The sequence below is a fragment of the Anser brachyrhynchus genome (genome assembly GCF_964034855.1).
Source record: "Anser brachyrhynchus genome assembly, chromosome: 16".
In the NCBI taxonomy this organism is placed as follows: Eukaryota; Metazoa; Chordata; class Aves; order Anseriformes; family Anatidae; genus Anser; species Anser brachyrhynchus.
The window spans coordinates 3,948,704-3,974,175 of record NC_137734.1 but is presented as its reverse complement, the minus strand read 5'-3'; the positions used below and the strand labels follow the sequence as shown (position 1 = coordinate 3,974,175).

Below are 25,472 nucleotides of genomic sequence, written 5' to 3'. Positions count from 1 at the left end.
CTGCTCTCTTAGTTGGTTAGTTTGGATACAGCTATGACAATCTGTTTTAAAACCAGGTCCAAAGAAGCACAGACTTGAGAGAACAGCGATGGCTTTCTAACATTCCTCAAGTTTCGTGAATCAGGAAATAATGACTACTCAAATTTTGTCCCCTGTGACATTACACTGATGCTAAAAATTGATTCTGGCCTTGGAGCAAGCAAATCTTAGCACGCTTCAAAATACACTTCTGCTACTCAAAAACTTCTACAAACTAGCAAAGAAAGCTCTGAAGAAAAAGACTTTTACAGAGTGACACAGCAAAACCAAGGACTGCAATTGCACTGTACCTCTGTCCCTGATCCAGATCCTGGTGAATCCACTTTCCTTTTCTTTCTGGGACCAATTGCAGCTAATGCAGTCAAGTTGGCATCCCTCTGTCTCATCTGTGCTAGCTCCTGTTGCTGCATCTGCATTTGTCAAAACAAGTACGGTTAACCTTTTTTCTTCTAATTTTGCAAAGAAAAGTTTATGTTGAAGTGAACACTTACCTCCTTGGCCTTCTGTTTCAACCTAAGCTGTTCTGGATCTTCTTGTCTAGATCGAGACTGTTGATAAACGATGAACATGGAAGAGCCAGGGAAGAAAAAGAAAAAAAGTAATTTGTTTACAAAAGCAGATAAACATGATAAGTTTTACACAGTGTATGAAAGCTTTTCTTAAATTTCTGTGGGAAGTGGATTAGTAACACAATAACACAACATAAACCTATCAGAAATCCTGGCTTATTTTGTGAATTGTCTCTAGAGTGCTCCTGCATAGATAGTCATACTCATCCTATATTCAGGTCACTGAGTACAACCACAAAGTCTAGTACTTGCATCAACTGATTCCTATCTATTATATTTCTTCATCCTGTCAAAATCTTTCTGAATTCTATTTCTATTCTCCAAAATACTTGTAGCTTTTCTATACTATTTCATTTATGCATACCACCAAGATATAAAATAAACCTTTTTGCTCAGTGAAGAAGGCAAGGACTAGTTTTTAAGATCTAGTAAATCTAAGAAAATGCAACGAGAATGGTAGAGCAGCTGTCTCACGTGCTTTACCAAGGAAAGCAGAACACAGCTGTATCTAAAGAACACATTCATCAAGTTCTGTCTCTGAAGATTAGAGTCTTTCCCTTCATCACGTCCTTTAAAATGCAAAGAAACTCTGCACTTTTGACGTCAAAAATGACACTGAAAATGTGTGTGAAATCCAAGCACTTGCCTTTGCTGCACGCATTAAAATTTCCCTTTCTTGTTCATCTTTACGCTGCTTTTCTATTTGATCAAGTTGTTCAAAGAACTTGAGCTGTGCCCGAACGTCACTTGCTTGTTCATATCTTTCATCATCCTGAAAACATAGCAAATATGTTTCTCATTACATATCTTAAAAACAAAGCTGTTACCTTGTACTGTACTGTAGAAGAACATATACATTTAAAGCTAAGTGTTCACTTTGTCCTTTTCAAACAAATAGCAAGTGTATATTTACACCCGTCAAACCAGCTAGAGCTCTTAAAAGCATTTTGTTCTATTCCAAGAATTCATCAGATTTTGACTTCTATGCTGATATCATCACGGCTTTAACTTCCCAAACATATTTCAGAGAGAACAGTTTTTTGTTATTTTTTAATGCTTAGGCATTTGCATCTATTAAGAACACACATCTGTCAGATAGAAGTCTCTTGAGAATTCAGAGCAGTGCTCCCTAGTCCCACGTTGATCCCAGCAGCATTAACAACAGGTGCAGTCTGTTCATTCTAATACAACGTGGCCACATGCACGGAGAGCAGGTGAAACAGCTCATTTTACATTCAGTCGCTTCATCCCATACAAAGTGCCTTGTTTAACATGGGTTACCATCAAAAAGGAAAAGAAAATATGATATATTTTTCTCTCCTATATGCTCACATTGGGGGAAGGAAGGATATAATGTGGTGTAAGCCTCAATGCTAAATTTTGCTGCATCCTCTTCATGCTTGAGCAGTTGTAGAGTTGTACTTCTGTGACTTAGGGTATACCTTTTTGAAGGTCAGCATAGCCAAAGAATATTTCCTTGAAAGGGAATATTAACTGCATGTTCAATGATTCACTTTCTCCCAGTACCTGCTGGGCCTATATAGATTGAATTACAGAAATAAAAGAACACAAGGACTCTACAAATAGATCATCACTGAGCACAAAAAAGGCTTCTGGAGATGAGCACCTATATGTATTTTCAGTAGGAGATCAAAAAGCTTGTTTGCAAAGATGCTGTACACTTGTAGAAAGGAAATGAAAAATACTCATCCATCACACCATTCAGCCTTACACTGGGAGACTTGATGCTGACTGACCTTTACCAGATGGCACATAATGCTTGGGTGTGGTGAATAATACTAAACCACATCTTTTATCTGCCTCTCTCATTGTACAATCACTCAGACTTTAAACATCTGACATAATAAAGGGGTGGGGACAGCTCCTAAACATTGGTTTGAAAAAATTTTTGCAAAGGCAAGCTGAAGTATTCTAATCATCTATGTATATTAATAATCTTAGTGTAAGGTAAATCAGTCAGAGACAATAAACAAACTAACTTCACAGAATGAAGAACATCTAAACACATGTATCACAGCCAACCCTAAGAGCCCATGGAAACTGCGCAATTTTATCTGTGCAATTAAATACAGTTACCTTATAAGAAATGTTCTTTTGTTGAGCAGTCTCCGATAATTTTTCCACGAGGTTTTGTAGTCTTTGTTGTGTAGCATGTGATACGTAGCTAACTACATCAGGATGGATTTCTGTTATTCCGTGTTTTTTACCTATGATCAGGACAGAAAGTTGTAAAAAAAATTATAACATGCAGCTAAACATCTGGTCAATCTCAATCATGGAAATTTAAACACTTTAAAAAATAAGGCCATCATGTGTATTTCTGAGAATAAGCATTAGACAGGAAACAGTATACATATAAAAGTTTACATTAGCTTAACAAAATTTACGACTATGAACAAATGCTGCATGCCACAGTAAAACAAGTAACCTAAGAACATTTTTAGTTATACTATAATTTTTAAACTTGTGCATAAATACAATAAAGTTGTTTCTGGATTTCTTTTTTTAAAAACAAATTTAATTATTTTAGTTGCTCTATCATTTTATGCAGTCAGAATTTTAACAGGGTCCACTAATTTTGATGTTAAGTTGCCATCATTTTAGAAAATATTTCTACAGCTTTGTTATTGCTTACACTGTTCTTCTACTTTCATAAGCTGAATGACTGCCCACACAAGCATCCAAATATACAAAAGGTAACTACTCTAGCTACTTTAAAACTATTCAAATCAATTTCTATGGAAAATGTCTTCAAGCACACCCAACACTAGTGAAATTTGTTTCTTAAAGCTCTAGAAACATTAACTTACCTATTTCTAATATCCTTCTTTGTAAAGGTGCTGAGAAGAGGAAGGTTTCATCTTTACAGGACCTTGTTAACGTGCCCACTAGCTCAGAGTTTGTTGCCAATATTCGAGCGCTTTCCTCTGACAGGTTGACTCCAGCCATTGATGCAACATCATTAATGTCATCGTCATCCCTTAAGAAACAAAAACTCGTTACAACCGTAACATTTAGTTCTTGTATCTACACATTCTGCTACAAAACCTCAACTGCAGGTAAATTCCACAACAAATCTGAATATTTTATTTAACTTTTACATTTTATTTGCTTTTATTATACATTAAAATAAATCATTTGATTCCAAAGTATTCTTGCCATTTTGCACTTCCTAACTGTTTTTCTTAAGGTCTTTTCTTATGCAACATTTTAGCATCTTGAGAAACAAAAGGCTAGACATCACTACCACCAAACAATAATAAACTGCACTCATCACTGTAAAACAGGCTGTACATCCGAACGACCTGAGCAGAGTTGGCAGGAGCAGAGGAATGAATTCTATTTGCTTGTCCAGACAAGATTTGTTTGTGAGGTTTGATATCTATCCTTAGTGCCAGCTAAATGCTAAAACCAGTCTGGCATAAGTATACCCACAGCTGTTTGTACAAGTTTTTAAGTAGCAAACCTGCTACAGAAAATTCACTTCTAGTTCTTGCGAGTTTACCTAGCCTGATTCAGCACCACTGGAATACACAAAAAGGATCCCACTGAGCTCAGCAGGTTGCCCAGGCAGTACAAGTACAAATAAGCATACGGTTCCTCACCTAAAAGAACCTCCCCCAGGTTCTTTCAGTTTATTCTTCTGAGCAGCAGCTACTTGTGTTGAAACAGTGGCAATAGCCTTGTTTCCAGGTAATACTGTTGGTTTTACCACAGGTACTGCAAGAAGACAGACAACATTTGTACATCAAATTTCAGAGTTCAGATTTACATGCCAGTCATGGGTAGTAATGGCAAGGGCCTGGCACAAAGACTCTACCAGCATTTCACCCATCTAGAGCAGGACCCTCCCATGCACTTCCAGCTCCCAGACATTTTAGTTGACTGTAAATGCTGCCCTAACATATGTGCAACCCCAGCCACTATGGCAATATGCACTGAAAATTTTATCTGTACTACAACAGCCAACATACAGCTACAGGGCACTTAAGAACTGACGGTAACAAAACAGACTTCAGTTAGTGCTATCAATACAATATATACTAAATATCTTGACCTCCTACCTGTCTGAAGTTGATTCAGTTGAATTTGTTGAGGAGTAGTAAGCATAATACGACTATGTGGTTGCCGCAACGCTACCATCGGTGTCTGTGTCAACGTTACCTGTGGAGGCCTTATCAATGTCCCTGCTTTTTGAGACTGTTGGATAACCTGCAGATAAGTAGAAAGAAGAACTGTGAACAATCTGAAACAACTAAGGCTAAGAATCTGGTGGGAAGAAAAAAGCCTAACAATAAACTTGTAAATTTTTATCATCTTAACACATCTGTTCATTGATCTAGAATCAGCACATTTTAAGGTATTCGAGTTTCTTTAGACAAATTATTACTCAGTGGAAAACTAATCCACTTTCTGTGATACAAAAAAAGCCTTACTGCTATTAAAAAAAAAAAAAACTATAATCACAACAATCCTGGTAAAAGTTCTACCTGTGGTTTCTATATTAGATATAGAAATATATATAGCGTTCAATTTCTATTTCTTCCCTAGGTCCCTAACCCCTTGCTATAATGCCTAGGCTATAAAGACCATAAAACTGATAAGATCCCCAATTTTCTTTCAAGTTAAGTAAAAAGTATTTATGAACTGACAAAAGCAATCTCTTCTTTTCATCTTATATAAAAATTTCTGGACAGAGAAGCTCAGATGAATGGCAAATGTTCTACAGGCAACATTCATGTACTAAGTAGCAAGAAACCCTAGCCATTTAATAACATGTATTAATACATATCCTAGAAATAGCTTGTGTGCAGACACTGCTTTGTTACAAGAACAGGAAAAAAGGCGGTGCACATTATAATAGTCTTATATGGTTTTCATTAAGGTTTACATGCAGGCCTAAGAAACTTCTTTTCTTTCCTCTTTTGGGGTAATTTGTTGTTAGACTTATGAAATGGGAAGTGAAAAATGCTCCGTAACACTGCTCTCATGGGATGCAGTGATTGAGAAAATCTGTCAATATTTCTTGGTAAAACAGGAAATATAGTACTTTAATCGTGAATGGATTTTAAATTATACCTTTTTTCTTCTTAGTAGCTCTCTTCTCTAAAAAGGTTAAAGATCCGACTGAGGTAAACAACCAATTTGTGAAGCAAACTCACTGCATTCTGAAAAAACAACTGTGCAGTAACAGCTGACGCGCTTCAACTTACGTACCAGTGGTGCAGACTGCCCTTGTTTACTAACACCAACTTGTGTAGGCTGAGTTAGGCTGATTACAGGTTGTTGGAGAGTACTCGTTACAGTTGCAGTCGCCTTCCCTGCTGTGCGCTGAACCGACGGGCTTAGCATCACTGCCGTAAGTGCAGTTGTTGCTTGCGTTGTTGGCTGCTGCTGTTGACTTTGCTGAATGAAAGCTGCAGAGTCCGGTGTTAACTGTCTCAAGGCAGGTAAACTCCTCTGAAAAGAGGAAGGGAAAGAATTTGCTTGAGTATCTTAATGCTAGATCACAGAAGAAAACATTAATCATAAAAAGCAATGCGTTTAACGTCAGTGTGCTGCACTGGTCTGCATGGACATCTACATCAGAAGAGAAAATGTGACAGCAGCACACAGAAATACCATGCCACTTCACGTTTAAAGCTAGACAGAGCAACAGGACCTTTAGTTGTGGAAACTTGGGCATCAGGCATCTAAGTTACCGAGCCCATCTGGAACCCTTGGTACATATTTAACAGTCTAAGCTCATGCTGCCTCACTTGACTGCATGTACCAACCTATGAGATGTGATGGCTTAGAAGACTGCAGAGTTTTACTGAATTCTTACATTAGTTACTTACAGTAACAATTTTTGTCCTTGTGAACAACTCACGTATGAACAAGTATTTAAGAATCCAGAAGCATCAAAACACACCTACAGCTATATCCCTTAATCATACATTAGTCAAGCAGAGTTATACTCTTACCATGAAGTGCTGATGTGCCTTCTCTGATTTTTCAGATGTTAAATGTTTCAGAATAAACATTATTTTGAGATGTGTCGAATTACTATACAATTTAGGACAAATGGTGTTTATTATTGAGAGATGACAAATTTCCTATTTATCCATATGAATATATAGTATATAGCAGAGGCATAAGAGCATGAGTTTGTCCAGAAGGTACAGTTTTCTGTATCATTCAATCCCTACTTTTTTTTTTTTTAAGAGACTAAAGAGATGATAATAAATCAATTCATAGGCTTGGTGCTATGGAAAGAAACAGCTTGCAAGTAATAGAAAGACGACCCACACTTTTCAGATTTCTTAAAGTAGCTATGATTTGACACTAGTAGAAATATTATTGGTTGTGCCAATGAATCATGCTAACAAACCTTTGGAACCAAGAGACAGAAATATTGTTTTAAGGGAGCAGAAGTCTAACCAGGCACCATTTAAAATTTCCATCTACATCATCTCAGAATTCCATCTGTACTGGTAAAAGATGAGCTTGTGCTCAGTGCTGCAGGCAGATAAGCACAGTTATACGTGAGGACTTGTGAACACAAGTTACCTTCAGGAAAGGCACAAGGTAAGGTTGAGGTGAAGAATTAAGTTCTCTGTAGAGCCTACTGGTGAAGTCTTCTGCTTCAATTTTTCCATCCTTCAGAACAGAAAAGCAAAATAAATGAACTTGCAAAAATTACCTTTTACATTTATTCAACTCCAAGCAAAAAAAAATAAGTCTTAGCAATCTACAGAAAATAAGCAGTTTTATCATCCCCCACTAATTTTAGTTATCAAGTTTTATCATAGCAATGATTTTTGAATGCAGTTTTAAGACGTCAGCCACAGAGAATTATCAAGAGCTATCAACTGCTCTGAACAGCCTGGCAGCCCCATCTCTGGTGTTCTCTTTTCCAAAGTACCATAGCTCCTCCATTTCAAATAATTAAAGGTGTGCCCATCATATACTAAGGTGGCATATCACTCACAAAACTAGTTTTATATTCCTCTTAGGAGAGGATGTTTTGACTTTTGGTCTTGTGACCACCTCTGGTTATCTCATGATAACATCCAGAATACACAGCTCTGCCTTAAATTAAAGGCTGCTCACAACCAGGCTAAGCAGTATTACTATTCATTCTATAAATATTAAGTACGTCAAGCTTTAACATTAGCTTCAGGTAATATTATTTACTATTATTTTGTAAAAGTTTGTGGTTTCCTACACTAAGCTATTCTACTAGCTACACTGTCTTTCCTGATATTTCATAATTCATATTTTTATTCATTGCTTTATCAATAAAAACCATAGAATTTAAAAAGAGTCATCATTTATATAATTTGCACTTAAATTTAACTCGCATAGGTCCATTACAATAAGTTAACAGATGTCATGGTTAAGTTTTCATGCATGAATATGAGCAGCAACATCTGATTTACAAGCTTTAAAGGAAAATATATGCATATATTTTAATTCAGAAAAAGCAGTGTTTGGTTTATCTCACATTTTAGAAACTTCCTCCTCATCATAAACACTCAGTCATATGAACTTTCCTTACCAGCAGGTTCTGTACCAATTCTTTCACGTTAGCTGCAGTCTCTGAAGACTGTTTTCCAGATGATGCCAGTTTTATTAACGTGGATAGAAAGTTTTTGCATTTCTTCACATTTTCCATAGTTTCCTGATGGAGGTGGGCAGGGGGAGTAGAAGGGAAACAGAAGGGATAATAAATTCTTTGTAATAAATACTCTGACCTGAATTCTGAGAAATAAAGTCCTTCTCTAGTTCATCACTGAATAATATTTATTAATTCAGTTCTCTGAATTACAAAAAGTGTTCACACTTTGTAAGTTATATGGTCCTGCCAAAAGTTTACTGTTTTCCCAAGACCATCAGGTAACAGAACTCTTACATCTTTACTACTCTCCACCCAGATCAGTGCCTGTGTGTGTATATGTGTATAGATATACATACATGGTTGTAATAAAAGGGTTTTTTAATGCACTCAGTATCTTACTGTGGCAGCAGTGGAGGTTGCTGTCGTTCCTTGCACTGTTCTCTGAGGAGTTCCAGTTTGTACAGCTGTTGCTGTCCCCAATGTAGTTGTTTGTGCAGTACCACCCAGAACAATCTGAGGCTGCAGAAAATACAAACATAAGATTATTATACTTGGAATGTACCTGATTGTTTCCTATCAAACCATCAAATTAACCAAGCCATAGGGCAGTGGGCATCTTCTTTCACAGCTCCTATAAAAAAGAAGTTGCTCATCTACTATCTGTTGCAGTGGAAAGAAAGAGCCACCAGATGGCACAAAACACTACACATTCAAAACTGAAATGGCAAAAGTTGATTAACAATTGCAGGATTTTTGGTTACTCAATAAAATCGCAAAATAATACCACAAACATACCCTTGTACTCTGTTGTTTCACAACAAGATTAAAAAAAGCACTACGTTTCTGTCAATGCAATAACTATTTTTGCCTGTTTCCATAAATGCCACTTTCAAAAGGAGACTTTTTTAAAAGGCACAATGAGCACAAAAGCTTTGGTATTCTCTAGGTCTTTTTGATGAACAACAGGACAAAACATTTTTCTACTTTCATAGACAAGGTGGTAATTCAAGGTAGGAATACCACCTTTAAAGAAACAACACTGTAAACAAGAACTTTTCAGACGTGCAGTCCCACTCAGCCTTCCAACACATTCTAATTACTAATGACAACCCAATCAGAGAAACAATAATTCTTATCAAGCTAAAGCTAGCTCACAGAACTTTAACAATTTATTTGTAAACTTGCTCTTTAATACAAATATACATAAAGAAAAAGGCTCCAGTGGTGCCAAAGGTAACTTTCATTGGTATTTGGGAGACGGAAAAGGAGATAAGGTTTTAACATGTCACATCCTTTTGTAATAAGGATAAATGAAGACCACGATATGCCCGTTACAGGAAAAAAAACATGCAGATGGAATGATTTTTTCCTCCAGTACAACAGCAGTGTAGATGAGTGAGACTCGGATACGTTAACTCTTAGACTTGGAAAGACCACTGGCATAGGCAAAGGATCTGAGAGGGAAAAAGGTTAACAGGGTGCACAGCAAAACCTGCATGTATTAAATGAAAACTCTTGAATCCTCTCTACTCCAAGGATGAAGAAAGCACAATTATATCATTAGGCAACAGCAATCACATCGTATTGTTGCCTGGAAGTCAAAGGGAGAATTTCACACTTCTGCACTGCGTCTTAAACTTGGTATTCCCCTTCCTCCCCCTCAAATAAAAAAAAATCAACACGGAAGCCTTTCATTAATACAGGCTGATCAATTAGAAGAGACCTCGCCATGCTAAGACATCATGATTTGTCCTAGTGCTATTAGAATCTCCACAAGTACACAAACCAAAGCACAAATTCAGAAGAGCGAGAAGGCTTGTGGAAGAGAAGGCTACCAGGGCAAGTTTTTGTTTGTTGTTTTGTTTGTAATTGTAAATTTTGTTGCGGGATTTGGAGGACTTCAGATCCATCATAGGATTACTGCCAAAGCTCCAAATCTAAAGGAAAATAGTGTCACTTTTTTGAGGGAGAAGGCATAAAAGTTACTTTATTTTGCCCAGTTCTGCAATTATAAAAACTTAGAGCAGGACACCTTTACATACATATATATGCAGATAGGTATAATATGAAAAAAAAAAAACATTAAAAATCATATATATTTTTTTTTTTATATCCTCATCCAAAATCTGAAGTAAATTAGGATCTGCAAATGTTTTAGAAAGGATAATCCATACGATATTTCTTCCATGCACTAAGCTTCCAATTATAACTCCTGTATTTCTGGCAGTTTCAGGGCTTTCACCTTATCTTAACAAGTGAGGTACCTCAGGCACACCTTCCATTTCTGCAGACTTACTTGCACAACAGGAGGACGCTGTAGCGTTGTGGTGGGTTGCACTGTTGTTTGAGCCTGAGACACTTGCTTGATAATAGTAGTTGGTGTCACCTGTCGTGCAATAATAGACGTTCCCGGAGCCTGGGGAGAGAGAAGAAAAAGAAAAAAAAAAACACATGGTAGTTCCTAAATTGAAATATAATCTACCGATCCCTTATTAACCATATTTGGTCTTGAATGGTTTTATTGATATAAAGGAGTTTTAAACTTAATGCCATGCATACAAGTAAGAATATTTTTGATGAAGGCCAGCCAAACTGTAACAGATTCAGAACAACACTCAATGCCTATTCCACATGGGGAAGTCTGTATATTACCCATTTCATCAATGACTTCTTCACATCACTAACAACACATGTTGCTTTCTGGTGTATTCTTTTCAGCTAAAACCTTGTTTTTTTTTTTTTTTTTGAAATGCTGCAAATCACTGAACAAACCTGCACTGTCGATATCTGTACTGGAGGAGCACTGGTAGGGGTAGCAGGACGAGGAGTCATAGTATTCTGAGGCTGAGACTGGGCATGTGCCTGTGCTTGCATCTGCGCCAAGGCTTGTTGAGGGATCATCAGCAACTGCCCGTTCTCACTACGCACAAGGACCATGCCTGTTAAAAAAGAAATTAGTCAAGAAACATACTGTCCTTTTCCAATGTGAAAGAACACATTTTTTCAGTTTATCCAAGTTGGATATGTTAGCGGAATGAATGCACTGTGTAAGTACTACACAGCCAGCAAAAGTAGTTTGGAATAAAAGCAAAATACCCCGATGTGTTACCATATTCTGTACAGAATAGCTTAGCTGCAGAAGGACTCTTTATTCATCAAAATGCTCTGCATGGTGTGCATCAGCACACACGAGTCACATCCCTCCCGACCAAACATCTCATGAGAGTAGAGGTTAAAGTTAGTAATCACATAAAAATTGCTCCTGTTTTTTTTAGTAAAAGATGTTTTATTTAGCACAGCAACTAAAACAAAATCTTCCCGTTAAGCAAGACTCCTGTTATTTTTTGAGAAATTAAAATCAAACTAGGTTTCACCAGCAACAGGAACACAATTGTCTAAGTTCTAAATTAATTTCCCTGTAACAAATTTAGTAATGAAAGCGGTTATAAAATCATAATTTTTCTCATGTGCATCTGCAACAGACTGCACTGTGCCATGTTACACCCCAAAAGGGAAATAAAACGGAGAGGGAAACGAGGCAGCCGTTCCCTGCTCAGTCACTCTGATCGATGCACTTAACCCCACCGGATAGCTCCAGGGAACCAGACCCGACCAGGCAGATTTTCAGATGCCAGTCTCTTTCTAGAAGCACATACAACATCGGGATCGGGACAACATGAACTTTTTCAAGGGTTCATTCATTCCTCATGTCTCAGTCAGTCTGTGAGAGCCTCAGGAATTCGTGAGCTCCGAATAAGCCACCCAAAGAAACAAACTGGGCACCCAAAACTTGTTAGCCTGTTTGAGCAACAACCTACAGGAGGAGACTTCACCACGAAAATGAAGAGGCGCTACAGAAACCAGACATTTTTAGTTGTTAATCAGTGGATAAAAAACCTATACATGCTCCCCAACAATACGTGGAGATAGATCTCTTCTCTAGAATCGCATAGCACGACTACCACAAAAGAATCAAGCTTTCATTTGGTTTTCTAGTTGAAGCGCTGAAATGTCTACAGACAGAGCCTTAAAAAGTTTGCTTGGATGGTTTGAAAATTAGCGTTCAGCTACAAAATCCATATACTGATTTTTACAAATATGAGATCAAAAGGAAAACATTATTATATTAGTATTACACAGATGTTAATTTACATCAAAATTTACATCAAAAAGCTCATTTACATCAAAAAGGTAAATTTCTATCACAGCTTGTTTAGAAGCGTTAAGGTGGGAGCACTACGTGCTGCAGACAAGAGCTGTATCTAGAAGCAAATATTCTGAAGTTGTCTTTCTGAAGGAGTGGTGGAGGGGCAAAATCTTTATAATCTTCAAGACTGCAGAACTAAATAGACTGAAGTTTAGCTGTCATGCCTGGAAAACCATGCCACCACAAAAAGTAAGGTCTTTTTTCCTGTGACTTATGTCAAGAGATGCATTTTAATTACAACAGCAAAGCCATGCATCACCAGCACAGCTTACAAGAACTTTTATAACCTCAGAGCTTGCTCCTCTCTGCTGCTCGTTAGAACCACCACTACATTCTCACCAACAGCCTCACAACACAGGAACAGGGCTACCAACACACATACAGAAAAAAAAAGAGAGAAATTCAGTAGTTTAAAGCCTAAGAAGTGACTTGCTAGCATGCCAAGCTCATCCTTGCACAAAAAGAACTTGGCAATAATCTCCCAATGTGCAAACATGAAATCTTAGGTGATGAATTCTTGTTGCCCAATTTTGTCACCTTTCTTAATAATCAGCTGAAGAAACTGAACACCGCATCAGTGGAAATCCCCAGTATTATTATAACTGAAGGCATGAGGACAGCGTAAGTTTGACTAGAGGGGCTATTCTCAGGACAACGTCAAATATTTAATCTGGCTGATTACCGTTTAGTTTCTAGCAAATCAAAAGGTCAAGCACAATTATACGGCTTCACTTAAAGAAGCCCTGAAACGCACGCAAGTATATTGACATCCGTAGGAAACTTTTTTCCTTAAACACCACGATTTTGGGGTTCCCTACAACATTGAAGGGCTAACACACCACTCAAGTTCTTTAGGGGAGTTTTCTTTAGGGGAGTTGTGTACTTCCTCCTTCCAGAAGCCCAGCGTAACAGATACCAACTCGAGATAAGCACCAAACCAAAGGTGACCACCGCTGCAGGGCAAGCACCGTGCCAGGACCGCGAGATGCTCTCCCTGAGCTCCACGCAAAGTAGGAGCATGCCTACACGGTAACACAGCTCAGCCGCTGACACAGGTGAAAAGCGTGTTAGCGTAAACCTTACAAAACATACCAAGGAAGTTCAGGTTTTGGCAGTCGACAGACAAAACAATCAGCTATAATCGAAGCCTTGGCTCTGGGCACTGCCCTGTCAGATGTCTAACTACGGCAAGTCTGAATCTTCGCTCAAGTCCTGAAGTCCTAATAGAAAAAGTAATTCACGCACAGCTACATCCATATCTGTCCCCGTTTAAATAGCTCTTTTATACTGCGCTGCTATTTGATACGCAGTTATTTTCAATTTATACAGTTTCTAATATATCTTTAAGTTAGGGTCTACCGCTGACAGATAAATTGCTGTGTGCACTTCACCGGCTACGTGTAAGCGCAGAGACAATTACAAGCAGCAGACCAGCCTTGCATAAGCTTTAATCACAGCGCGATGATTTCACACATTTCACCTGCTTGAAATCGTGTCTTGTTGGAATAGAGATAATTTCAAAAAAGGTGTAAGAATTTAGATCGAGATGAACTTTGTTTGTGACACTTTCGTGCAGAAATTCATCCGTAATACAATGAGGGCGACTGATTTCTGACTGACCACGTCGCATCTCTCCGACCTTGCTGGCAATTTTTAAAAGGGAGCTGGAGGCACTTTCACGTGTGAAGGAAATATATATATCTTTTCAGTTCCAAAAACGTATATTTTAAATATTGATATACAGAGAAATACCATAAATCTCATACTCCAAAGCATAAGGGTACAAATGCTGTGTGAACCGGACCAGAAACGACCAGCAGGTACTAGACGACAGCTAGAACTGTACCCAGGTACTTCACTTCTCCATTAAATGCAGCATCACATTTACATAAGAATGAGAAATACCTTTTGTTTCAAGTTTACAATCCAGGTTTTTGTTCCCCAAGAGGCTGAATTGCTATTTCAGGCCAATCAGTTAACAAAGATCATTGCAGATGTTCTATTAGAAAGAAGTGACAATAAAATCCCTGCACATATTAAATATCTGTGTTTTTTTCCTAGAAAGTCTAATAATATGTACTACAAAAATCATATTCGCTATTAAAAATGCAAACATTCTAGCATTCTTTCCAAGGCCCTCATTAAAAAACTAATTAAAATTAAAATTAATTACTATTTTTGTTAGAAGTTTGAGGCTTAACAGAATCCTGAAAGAGGCTCCTATTTTAGTTTGAATTAAACAATTCATCACGGCTCCAAATGAAGGATTAGCAAAATTGAGTTAGATTTCTCCTTACATCGAGAAGGATCTGTCCTCCTAACTAGTTCAATGGTCATCTCACGTACTCTCGTTGCAGAGAACTTTCCAGATCTTGCTAATTTTCAAGAAACCTTTTGGGTAGAAAAGTTCATTATTATATAGCATAGCGACATGACTCTACATTGAGTCTTCTTTGCCTCTTGCTATTTGTATTTTATTTGCTAATGGCATTTCTTTTTTCAAAAGGGTTTTGTTCTTTTTTTTCTTAAATTAATGGAAGTTGTAAAATCATGCAGTGGAATAAAATGTGAAGAGCTCTGCCCATACGGCATGTCAGAAAAACACAAACCAGGCTTTCTTTTAATGCCCTCCCCTTCCTTTGAAAGATGTCGTGCCTTAGCAAAGGCTAAAGGAAAAAAAAATCCATATCAGAATAATAAAGGCAGAAAAATCAAAAGTGATCTCGTAGCTGTTACAGACCACCCTGGGTAACTCCCGAGACATGCAGCTTCTCTCTTGCAGGGAACCTCTACATTTGAGAGAACCAGAGACGCTTCCTCCGGTAAACCTAGAAAGCTAGATTAACAACACGTACAAGAGCTGGAATGAGAGAATTCAAACTTCCAGCAGGTACAGCAGGCATCTGCAGGTTACGGCCCTGAGGAGCTGCGGGGTCCAGCAAATCGTCACCCCGACGAGCACACCCAGCAGACGCAGCCAGGTGTCAGCCCGGCTCAGAGCAAGCGATGCTCTGCTCAGGGACTACTCACACACCAGGCGACGTGCTGAAACGGCAGCACGCACCCAGCACGAGGACCACAGGAAGGAATGCCCACGCTCGTCACACCCGCATGAAGGACTGAAACTCTTCGGTAGCTGTGAAATAGAAAACCTTCGAAGTATCCTATCAGATCAACAGCATTTCTGATACTGAACTGAAGAACAAATAGGTTGAAACTTAGAGATTTTGCTCTTTACCCACAGTACAGCCCATGGTCTGATCCAGACCCGTTCGGAACCATCATTAATGAATGTAGACTTTTAATAAGGTGGTTTTTTTTTTTTTTTGTAGCTGAGACAGACACAGAGGAGTTAATGGATGTATGCTCTTGAAATCACATGGAAAATATGTTTTTCCAGTCTTCTGAGGAAATTCTCTGAGATTCTGTTCTCAAAACAAAAAGGGAACTGAACTTTACCTCCAGGAAAAGGAAAAGAAAAACCACACGCACACTTAGGCTCAGGGAGCACTGTTAGACAGCACAGCATCACCTTCAATGCACAGCGCCCGTGTTCAGAAAAGACATCCAAGCCCCAAAGAATAACTAGAGGATTGGTAGTTCAGGTGCAGGAAATCAAAGTTCGAACAAATATCTCTAGAAAAGAAGGTTATTGATCGTGAAGTCCATTGGAACATGACAAATCTTCAACTCCTATCCAGATTTGCCCGGAAATTTCACCAAAGAGGTTATCTTAATGCCAAAGCAGTGCCCACAGCTCTCAGGCACATACTCAGTTACAAACTCTGACCTGGAATAAAAATCTGACAGTAATTGTAAATGGGCAGTGCCGTATTAGCAGAAGAAAGCTTTATAATAGTATCGGTATCCTTTCTATATTGTCAGAAGAGATTCTGTTGCAATGAAGAGGAAAGCAAGTGTCCGTAAGGGTATGCAAGTTGATAACAGACACACCACAGACACCCTAAGAAGCAGGGGGGTGAGTCAGTGCTCTTTAGGTGATTTGATCAAGCTGCACAGAGACCCTGGAATGACAAAACCTTTACGAAAGGAAGAAGTTTTTCAGATTTTCCCAATATAAAAAAGGTGGCAGAAAAGTGGATAGACAGCTGGAGCAAAGGATCGCTGCCTGTAGAAACCTCAGGGAGAGCACTGAGCAGCAGTTACACGTATGACAGTGGCCCCTCTTACAGGGAGGGAAGGACAGCCTGGTGCTGCCACCAACGCTAACTCCCCTCGTGATAACTAGCCTGCCTATACAAGTTCTCACTCTACAGCAATAAAAAGCCAGTAAAAGAGGGACGAACCTACCGAAGCTGACTAGTGTAGGCTACGAGTCTGCAAGCTCCTGACAGCTCTGTGACAATCTCAGTAAGCAAAGGAGGCCTCCCCTCGCACAGGACAACTTTAGACAGGTTTGGAATTACTTATGTAAGTCAAAGAAGAGCTGCTGCAATAAACCAGCAGACACACAGCACTCGTGAAGGACCATGTACACACCAGTTCATGAGACGTATTGGTTACAAACACGATGAACAGCACAGACTTTCAATGGCAACACAGCCGTGGGCTGGATTTTACCAGGGAAGCGTTATTTTGTACCTGTTGAGAGCTGTGCACCATCGTTAGATGCACTGTCACTTCTGGCAACCTTCAGGGCTTGATGCTGGCACCAAAACCTTTTTTCACCATCCCTGTCAGTGACTTGGGTGATGGGACAGAAAACACTCATCAAGTCTGCACAGGACAACAACCCGGGGGAGCTCCTGATATGCTACAAGGGAGGGCTGCCTTTAAGGGAGAATTCAACAAGTTAGAGGATTAAGACAATACGAACTTCACAAAGTCTATGGACAAACAAGTCCTGAAGCTGGGACAGAGGAACCCCATGCTATAGCACAGGCTGAAAACCAAAGCTCTACAGAAAGAAAACAACACAGGGGTCCTGGTGGACACAAGCTGGACAGGAGTCAGCAGCACGTCCTTGCAGGGAAGGCAGCTAACCACGTACTGGACCGTATTAGCATGCATGTAGCCAGCTTCCTCAGGGAAGTGTGAGTCTCATTAACTGGTGCTTGCAAGGTTGCCTGTGGAATATCTTCAGTTTGGGGCTCCTCAGAGCAGGAGAAATACTGACAAAGTGGAACAAGCACAGCACAGGGGCACTGCAAGGTGAGGGTGCTGGAATGGGCCCCAGGCAACCTGACCTGGCTTTGAAGTTCACCGTGCTTGGAGCTGAGGTTTAGTTCAAGTGATCTTCAAAGGTCCCTTCCTACCTGAATTATTGCACAACCCCACGAGAGAGTGCCAAGTACTAGCCACAGATTCAAAGGGAAACTGAAAGTCGCTTGGATTCAACATGACATATTGCTGGGGCTGTAAAAACGGGTCAGGACTTCAGCTGAGCTTCCATTAATAAATTTCCGTCTGTTCTTCTGTCACATACAGACTGTGACAGCAGCTCATCAGGAGGGGAGCATGCCACGAAGCAGAAGGGGAGCCCGGACCTCATAGTGGGGCAGTTTCTCAGCCGCAGCCCAGACCCCTCCTCGTGCCGTGGATTTCCTGGCACGCTGCGGGTAAAGGCACGGGGTGGGGAGCGAACAAAGTTTAGGTGCTCTGAACCTCAGGCGAGCTGTGCTGCACAACCAACCCGGGAAAACCTTTACTTGGATTTTCTTACCCAGATCTTCGAGGTGCTCAGCAATCCAAACTCTTAAGCTTCACGAACAAACTTGGTTGGTTTGTGACATCTGTAAGCGTCTCGGCCCTACAAGCGTTACCGCAGTGCTTAAGCCCGCGCAGCACAAGTCTCAGACCCCACAAAGCAGCCGGCTGAAAACGAACCCACGGCTCGCTGTGCCAGACAGCCTGCAGGAACACAAACCAGCAGCAGTGGCAGGCCTACGACCACGAGGCTGCCAGGAGGTGCTAGAGCTGTCCAGCACACCGAGACCCCGGCCCACGTCCACCCACACCCTGCACCAGAGCGCCGGGCACCCTACAGCACCAAACGCCGAGGATTTGTGCAGCTGGACCGAGTGCACAGCCATAAGATGCTGCACACACCTTAATGCTGGCTGTTAAATGCTCAGCACCTGCTGGGCTTTAGGTGGAACAAAGCCGGATTTCACCTAGCCACAAAGCCTAAAAGTTTTGGTACCGCTCTAGTTTCCTACAGCACTCCAGTCCTTTTGCCTGTCACTGCTCTCCCCTCGCATCACATGTGTGCACACAACTTGGACCATAACTGAAATTCTACTTCTTGAGCAGCTGACCTGTGATTATTACTAAGATAGATGAAACAGACCTCAAAAATCACCACGAATCCTGACTACAGCACAAGGAATTTTTTTTGTTTGTTTTTAAGATCAAGTACACAAGCCTACATCATGAAAAACTTTTATTAAAAGATTATTTTATAACAACTTTATAATAATAATTTTATAACTCCTTATAAAGAGTTAGGAGACAAAAGCGACTCCATTGCACAGGAAAAGCTTTTATTTACTCCTACTACACAAGAAGTTAGTTTCAAACTACAGAACTTCCCTGTACTCTCCAAGAAGCGAAGTGAACAACTTGTAAGTATTGATTCCAAGAATACAGCGAAAGGGATAATGTCAGGCTGGAATGCCAAAAAGCCACCGTGTTCAACAGGGATCCCATACAGAGAAATGTTACGGGCTCAGTTGGAAAGGTGTGCGAGTGCTCTGACAAACACCTCTTTTTTTATATAGAAGCATTTGACAGATGCTTCAACACCGATGTGGACTGAAACTCTTTTGACTTTTCTGGAAAGCCGTATTCCTTGAAAGCGTGTTAGCATTCCTTCCTAGTCAAGCATATAGAGGCAGAACAGCAGAGAGCCCTGTCGAACTGCAGCCCGACCATCACACAAATCCGCCTTTCGGCTGATGCAGAAAGAACTAAGAAAGAAAAAACACTACCAGGATCTAAACCAATTACTTTAATTATTGATCTCGAAGCGATGCAGACTTAGCTCCGCTGCTAATTTCAACGTACTCGCATCAAACAACAACACGGCTATACCAGAATCGGATTTGCTTTTGCGAAAGGAAGACACAGAAGAGAGGGTTACTAATTCTTTTGATGTCATTCTGAAGCGGAGATTTTACAACTCAGCCAGTCTTCCTTTCTGGCCAACAGATTGCCTACACCAAGGTGTACCAACACACGGGAGCTGTTCAAGCACGCGATGAAATGGAAACGGGCGCGCTGCTTTGAATTCACCACTGCCTGCACACAAACGCCTAGCGAGGAACGCTGCAGTAAATGCACATCGCCTTCCTTCTAAAAGCAACACCCTGAAACAACTGAGTACCCCGTGAATGCCCTGCTCTGGGTACACCTTGGTAATTTTGGCAGGGACACGAAGCTTTGCGGATGCTGCCTTTTCACCTGGAGCTGCAGGGACCCCGCGCTGGACGACTCCCCCGACAACCAAACAGGGCAGCCCCAGTGCAAGCTTTCACTTCCAGTCCTCCTCCGCAGAAGCAGCCTGTGATTTCGCGACTCCCACTGCCGACACAGGAGGTATCCTGCTTTGAGAACACGCCAAACACAATACCTGCGAGTTCAAATACAAATGATCACCGTGGACATGATGTTGCACGTCACTTGGCCGATAGCAACACTTATTAAATAGCGCTGCTGTTTCGGTTGGGGTATGAACACAAAAATAAAAGTATTTTCACACCTGTAAGCTTGCGCTCGGAACGCGTTTAAGCAAAATGAAGCCTAGTTTTGATTTTACTAACCGTCAAAAGCACAGTCCTGAGTAATGACTAAGCTTAATGACTGGGTATGACTAACACTTATAAATAATTAGTGCCTGCTCTCCCCCTCCCCCACGGAGGGGAGGAAAGGGAAGAAAACCCAACGATACGCTGGAAAAAAAAGGAAGAATGCTAGGAAATAGGAGCTCCAAGTTCACAGCGTGACCGCTTGCCTCTTTTCCCCGTCCACTCTTAACACCACCACAAAGCAAACGTGACCACATGGATGTTTGTGAAGGACTAGCAGCCGCTCACGCGTTCCTGCAAACTTGTGCAGAGTCCGGCCACTCTGAGCCTTCGTACTCGAGATCTCCTCCACCTCCTCCACCAATCCCTCAGCAAACATGCTTGGGTCACCTCCTCTGCCTCTCGCCACAGGTGCTGCAATTCCTCGGAGCTGCGCTTCTGACTCACAGGCGCGACTGGTCCCACTCGCCGCACTGCCACTTAGCTTAAACGCACCCGATGCTGGCACCGCTGAGAGCCGGGCTACACCTAACCCTCCCTCACCGAGCTGCTTGATTAATAAAGTGAGAGAGGCGTGAAGACAGCCTGCCACAGCCTCGCTGCCCCCCGAGCCGTGTAAGAAGGACGGGGGCACGGCACCGCAGCTCAGCGCCGAGCTTTTGTTTACTCGCTGCTATCTCCAGCATATTTCGCAGCCGGATCTGCACTGGGTGGCCGCGCAGCACCCAGCACGTGCTTTGCTCTGTGCAGAAGGACTGGGATGGCTTTTAACAGCGCAACTCAGGCAGCGTGTGGTTCTCAGAGCAGGTGGAATAAGCTGGACCACTTTTACAGGCAGGCGGATTCAAGACAAGATCTTACAGCAGCCGTACTAGCCGTGTGAAATAACATCACGCACTGATGCAGATTTTGTGCTGCCAGTTGTCCAGGTACCGGCTGCAATGCATTACTGGGAAAAAAAGTGTTTTAGGAATGCATTTGAAGGAAAAAAGCATCAAAAATAAAGCTAAGTGGTGTTCATAACTTACGGTTCTGATTCATCAACTTATAAATAACTTATATATATTTATAGAGTTCTACACTATCAAGAAGTTACTCGATTTTTCTCAATATACTTTTCTAAATACCACAAAGAGCGTGGCAACAGTCAAACCTTGCACTAAATCCCGTACAAATACCGAGTAAAAGGACTGTCCCTGGGTAAAAGGATTTACAACCTATTTCTGCACTTTGCTGAGAGTCAGCCCTTTATAATCCAAGTGTAACTTTCTCATCACTAGTAATACAAGTACAGAAAGTCGTATTTTTAAAATGTTATTTCTAACCTGACAAGAGCTCCAGGGCGACAGATTATCTATCTGTATTTGTACAGGGCCTTAAGAACAGCTCTGCCAAGGCGGTGCTGAGCCTGCTTATATAGATCTCGCTGCAGAGCCTGCTCTCAGCTCCCTATAGTTATCACTTCTTTCTTGATTATATATTGATAACCTATACCGTTACATAGCGATGATAATCAACGATTTGTCCTCACCAAAAAAATCTATATTAAAAAACCAGTTAGTTAAAGGCATAAATAAGGCCTCAAGGAGACTTATTTTACCTTAAATATTCCACTAAAGACATACGAAGAAAATTACTCCAAGGCAGGAGGCTTTGTGGTAAAGACTTGGCTCTCGGTTCCTTCAGACTCCCGTGCCTCCAGAAAAAGACCAGCATTTCTGGAAGGAAATTACTACAAAATAGAACTGGGGTAAAAAAATGAGACTAAGCTGAGGTAAAACTGTCCATGAAGGGGAAAAAACATAATAACAATTTGCTCCTGAGGCAGCAGCGTTTTTCTAGGATAACCTATTCGTGTGTCTGTGGTCTCGATGAAAAAGGTCTCATTTAATTTGAAATATGAGTGATCACACAATCTTTATAGCTGTTTAATTACAGCCTCACCTGTATACAGGTTCTGTACTTCTCTCAACGTTTCAGGTGGAAACGGGACCATTTTGCCCCAGTAATTCAGAGTAACAACGTGCAGTACGGACACAACTGTGTCACTGTAAAAGCTGCCTGCTGTATGAACCGTTTCCCTTCTGCTGCCAGGAGGAAAGGTGCAGGAGGGGTGATGCAGCAAAGCCATCATCCAGACAAAAAAGGTTATACAACTTTTAGGAAGCCTGCATCAGTATAAATAAACTACAATTTCTTGCGTTTCGTCAAGAACTTCATTAGTTTAAAACCAAACTCAACTCAGGGCATTAACAACTTGTAACAACACTAACACAGCTCCTAAGCATCCGCACAGCCACCGTCTTGTTAAAACAGCAGCGTGCAACCCGTCAGAGATGCGTCGAGGCTTCAGTCCCGACGCGCAGGAGGGAAAGCCATGATGCTCACAGGTAACACGACTCACGGGCAGGAACATCCCAACAGCGGCCAGGCGCTCACAAAGCTCCTGGTAAGCTCTCTGCGCTCGGTCTTCCTTCAGCTTCGTTGTTTGTGATACAAACTGAGTGGCTGTCTGCAAGGTACCACCGAAAACTCCTTCCTATCGCTGCCTTCGGTCGTGGGAAGCACCATTTTCAAAGTTGTGTGTTTTCGTGCAGCTGCTTCGTCACATCTTTTCTCACAAGGGGCAGCACACCTACCAAAAAGTTAGCTCGGCAACGCGTACTGCCTTCCAACTGGCAAAAGCCTTCTTGTTAACATCAAGCAGTGACAGCAAACTCCAGGAGCGGATTCAGACAGATAAATGGAGTTGTAAACATTCATAAAAAGTTTCAACACACCAAACAACCCTGACGAGAGTTGACAAGATGAGTTATTTTCAGGTTAAACTGTTCGTTTCAAGTATTTCTGACAAAAAGTGCATATAGCAGCCAAGAAGTGTTTAACGTGCCCTGTCTGTACGTGGTTTCTATGCCTGCTTCATACCAAAGAGACTCTCATTATTCGTCACAGTTTTGGTGAGAGCAGAGAGCAGGCTTTCCACCAGCCGACCTCTTCTCTTAAAACCCACTCAGGCTACCCCCAGTATTTTAACTGTGCTCCTGAACTCCTTCACACACTTCTTAGGATTTTATTTACATATCATTTCCCGAGACAGAGCAGACAAACAACAGTAAGGATTTTCATACACCGAAGGGTTTCGTTTGAAGAGCGTTTGCATTACCTACTAATTTGTGTCTTATCACATCAGTGTCCAGAGCCGGTACGTTTTCATTTTCAGCTGCTAACTTTGCTGCAGTGCCCTGTATTAGTGACTCGAGCCCCAGGCAGCACCAAATTTGTGGTCCTCTAACCAAGATGTTGCACTTCACAGTAACTCCAGAGATGGGAAACTCACTCAGCTCACTGAGCGTCCAAACACCATAGAGCTTCCTGCAACAGCAGAGTGCAAAATGCCCCAAAGACACAATGCGCTCACTTTTACTCACCTACCAACATCACAACGCTAGTGATACCCCAAGCCCCAGACAGACGGTGACTTGAAGTGTAGATAGATACATAAAATAAATCCAGACGTGCTCTTCTTGCTGGGAACAACAGCGTTTTCCGTAACAGAAGTGAACAGTAAGCAAAGCTAATGTCTTTCATAGCTTGGCTTAGAAGAATCACAATTATATTTCCCATTAAATCTCAACATTTAGAGAGACACCTTTATCAGATGTGTACAAACAAAGCATTCATTTGCCTCGTGACATTCGTTGTAACAACAACAGAAATCCTACCGAGCATCTCTCTCATTTTTAGGTTCCTTGGGGTACAAAGCTAAGCACGCAGGATTCCTTAATTATAGAAGTCGCAGCGAGAACTTTCAGCCTGGTGACATATGGCAGATCTGATGTAACAGATTTCAAATAAAGCAGAATGTTCCTTTTGCTGATGCATGATTTGAACATGAAATCCATCCCGCACTCAGACGAGATCCACAGTTACCCTTCAGAGAGCGAGCTACCACTTCGCGCGCCAAGTACAGGACTCCCAAGCTCTAATCTTGGCTCAATATCGATTCCCTCATGGCCTTGGGCAAGTCAGAACTCCTCTCACTCGCTCTTTCCCCCAGCTTTAAAGCAGAGTTCATACTACTTTATTTACCAACCACATGGGCATGTTGCAAGGATCAAGTTTTGTAAAATGCCTTGAAAGTAAAACAGACTACGCGTACTGTAAGAAGTTCCTGTTATCACTTTATGTTAGAGATGTTTTGAACAAAACACAGCCATGCCAACACAATTAATAGGCAAAATACTGGCAGCACGTGCATGATGGAGGGAAGCTCGAATCAGGATATGTTTGAACTCGCTTGATAGTAAGAAATAGAAAGAACGACATTCCACTACTCTGTATTATTTCTTCTGTTCCTTTCTGTATTTCTTAAGACTATGGAAGTTTGTAGACCCCTTATGTGTTTAAATTCCTATTGTCTCTAATTATTTTAGGCACTTCTGGGGTACACTTCAAGTACAGAATAACCCGAAAAATGCCACCTTCAGACTGAAAAAGTGTTTCACAAAGTGTTTACCAAGTGTTTTACAGTGACAAGGTGGTCTGATTCTCCTCAGCCTGACGCCCTTTTCCTATTTCTATCTGCTCTCTTTTGCCTGACAGCCTAGCACCCCAACTCCTTACTGAAGAAAACCGAATTAGTCCTGTACAAATTATTTTTCAGTGATGCCAGCTCCAAAAAGCATCAGTGCTCAAGTTGACAGGACCTGAACACATTTTAAATTAGGCACGTGCTTAGGTACTTTTCCCATCCTAAGGCAGAATAACCAAGGCCTGAGGCATTACCCTTACTGTACAACTGACACAAAGCTAAAAAACGGTAGTTTCTACAAAAGTTAACCCCCCATTTCAAATCAAGTTCAATATCCAGCCTCTCAGGCTGTAAAGAAAACCTTCGAGGTATGAACAGTAGTACGCCATCCTCCAAGGTCTGCTGACGCAGGGCCCCGACGTCCGGACAGCTCTCCTCGCTCCTCGAAAGCACCACCAGGAAGCTGAAACCAACGGCCGGGGCCAACTGCACCAGCACCGTTCGGAGTTCTGGAACACTCAACTTTTCAAACAGCCCCCTGGTTTCCAGGGCTGAGGAACGACCCATCCTGGAGTCACCAAACACACACACAACAGAAAAGGCCCCCACAAAGAAAACGGTGGAGAAGCCTGCTCTCATCCCCCATCGGCAGCTCCTGGCAGATTCAAGTGAGTCTTGTAAAAGCGATAAAGAAGTTTTATCATTAGGTACAAAGCAAAACAAGCCTGTGATAGCT

At 41.2% G+C, this 25,472-nt stretch overlaps 1 protein-coding gene across 2 annotated transcripts in view; it reads right to left on the bottom strand.

Moving 5' to 3' along the window:
• TAF4 (TATA-box binding protein associated factor 4) overlaps nt 1-25,472 on the bottom strand; it is a 37,729-nt gene that overhangs the window by 5,033 nt on the left and 7,224 nt on the right. Inside the window, exons 3-15 of one of the 2 annotated variants that reach the window (XM_080558804.1) lie at nt 11,005-11,171; nt 10,529-10,648; nt 8,632-8,751; nt 8,173-8,295; nt 7,182-7,271; nt 5,847-6,089; nt 4,694-4,841; nt 4,235-4,349; nt 3,440-3,609; nt 2,706-2,836; nt 1,255-1,380; nt 531-587; nt 330-449 (exon numbers count right to left, since the gene is read on the bottom strand). In XM_080558804.1, coding sequence (XP_080414930.1) covers nt 330-449; nt 531-587; nt 1,255-1,380; nt 2,706-2,836; nt 3,440-3,609; nt 4,235-4,349; nt 4,694-4,841; nt 5,847-6,089; nt 7,182-7,271; nt 8,173-8,295; nt 8,632-8,751; nt 10,529-10,648; nt 11,005-11,171 — 1,730 coding nt within the window. Of the gene's footprint in view, nt 1-329; nt 450-530; nt 588-1,254; nt 1,381-2,705; nt 2,837-3,436; nt 3,610-4,234; nt 4,350-4,693; nt 4,842-5,846; nt 6,090-7,181; nt 7,272-8,172; nt 8,296-8,631; nt 8,752-10,528; nt 10,649-11,004; nt 11,172-25,472 lie in introns of those variants that run through there. The other variant, XR_013940181.1, reaches the window with a different exon arrangement.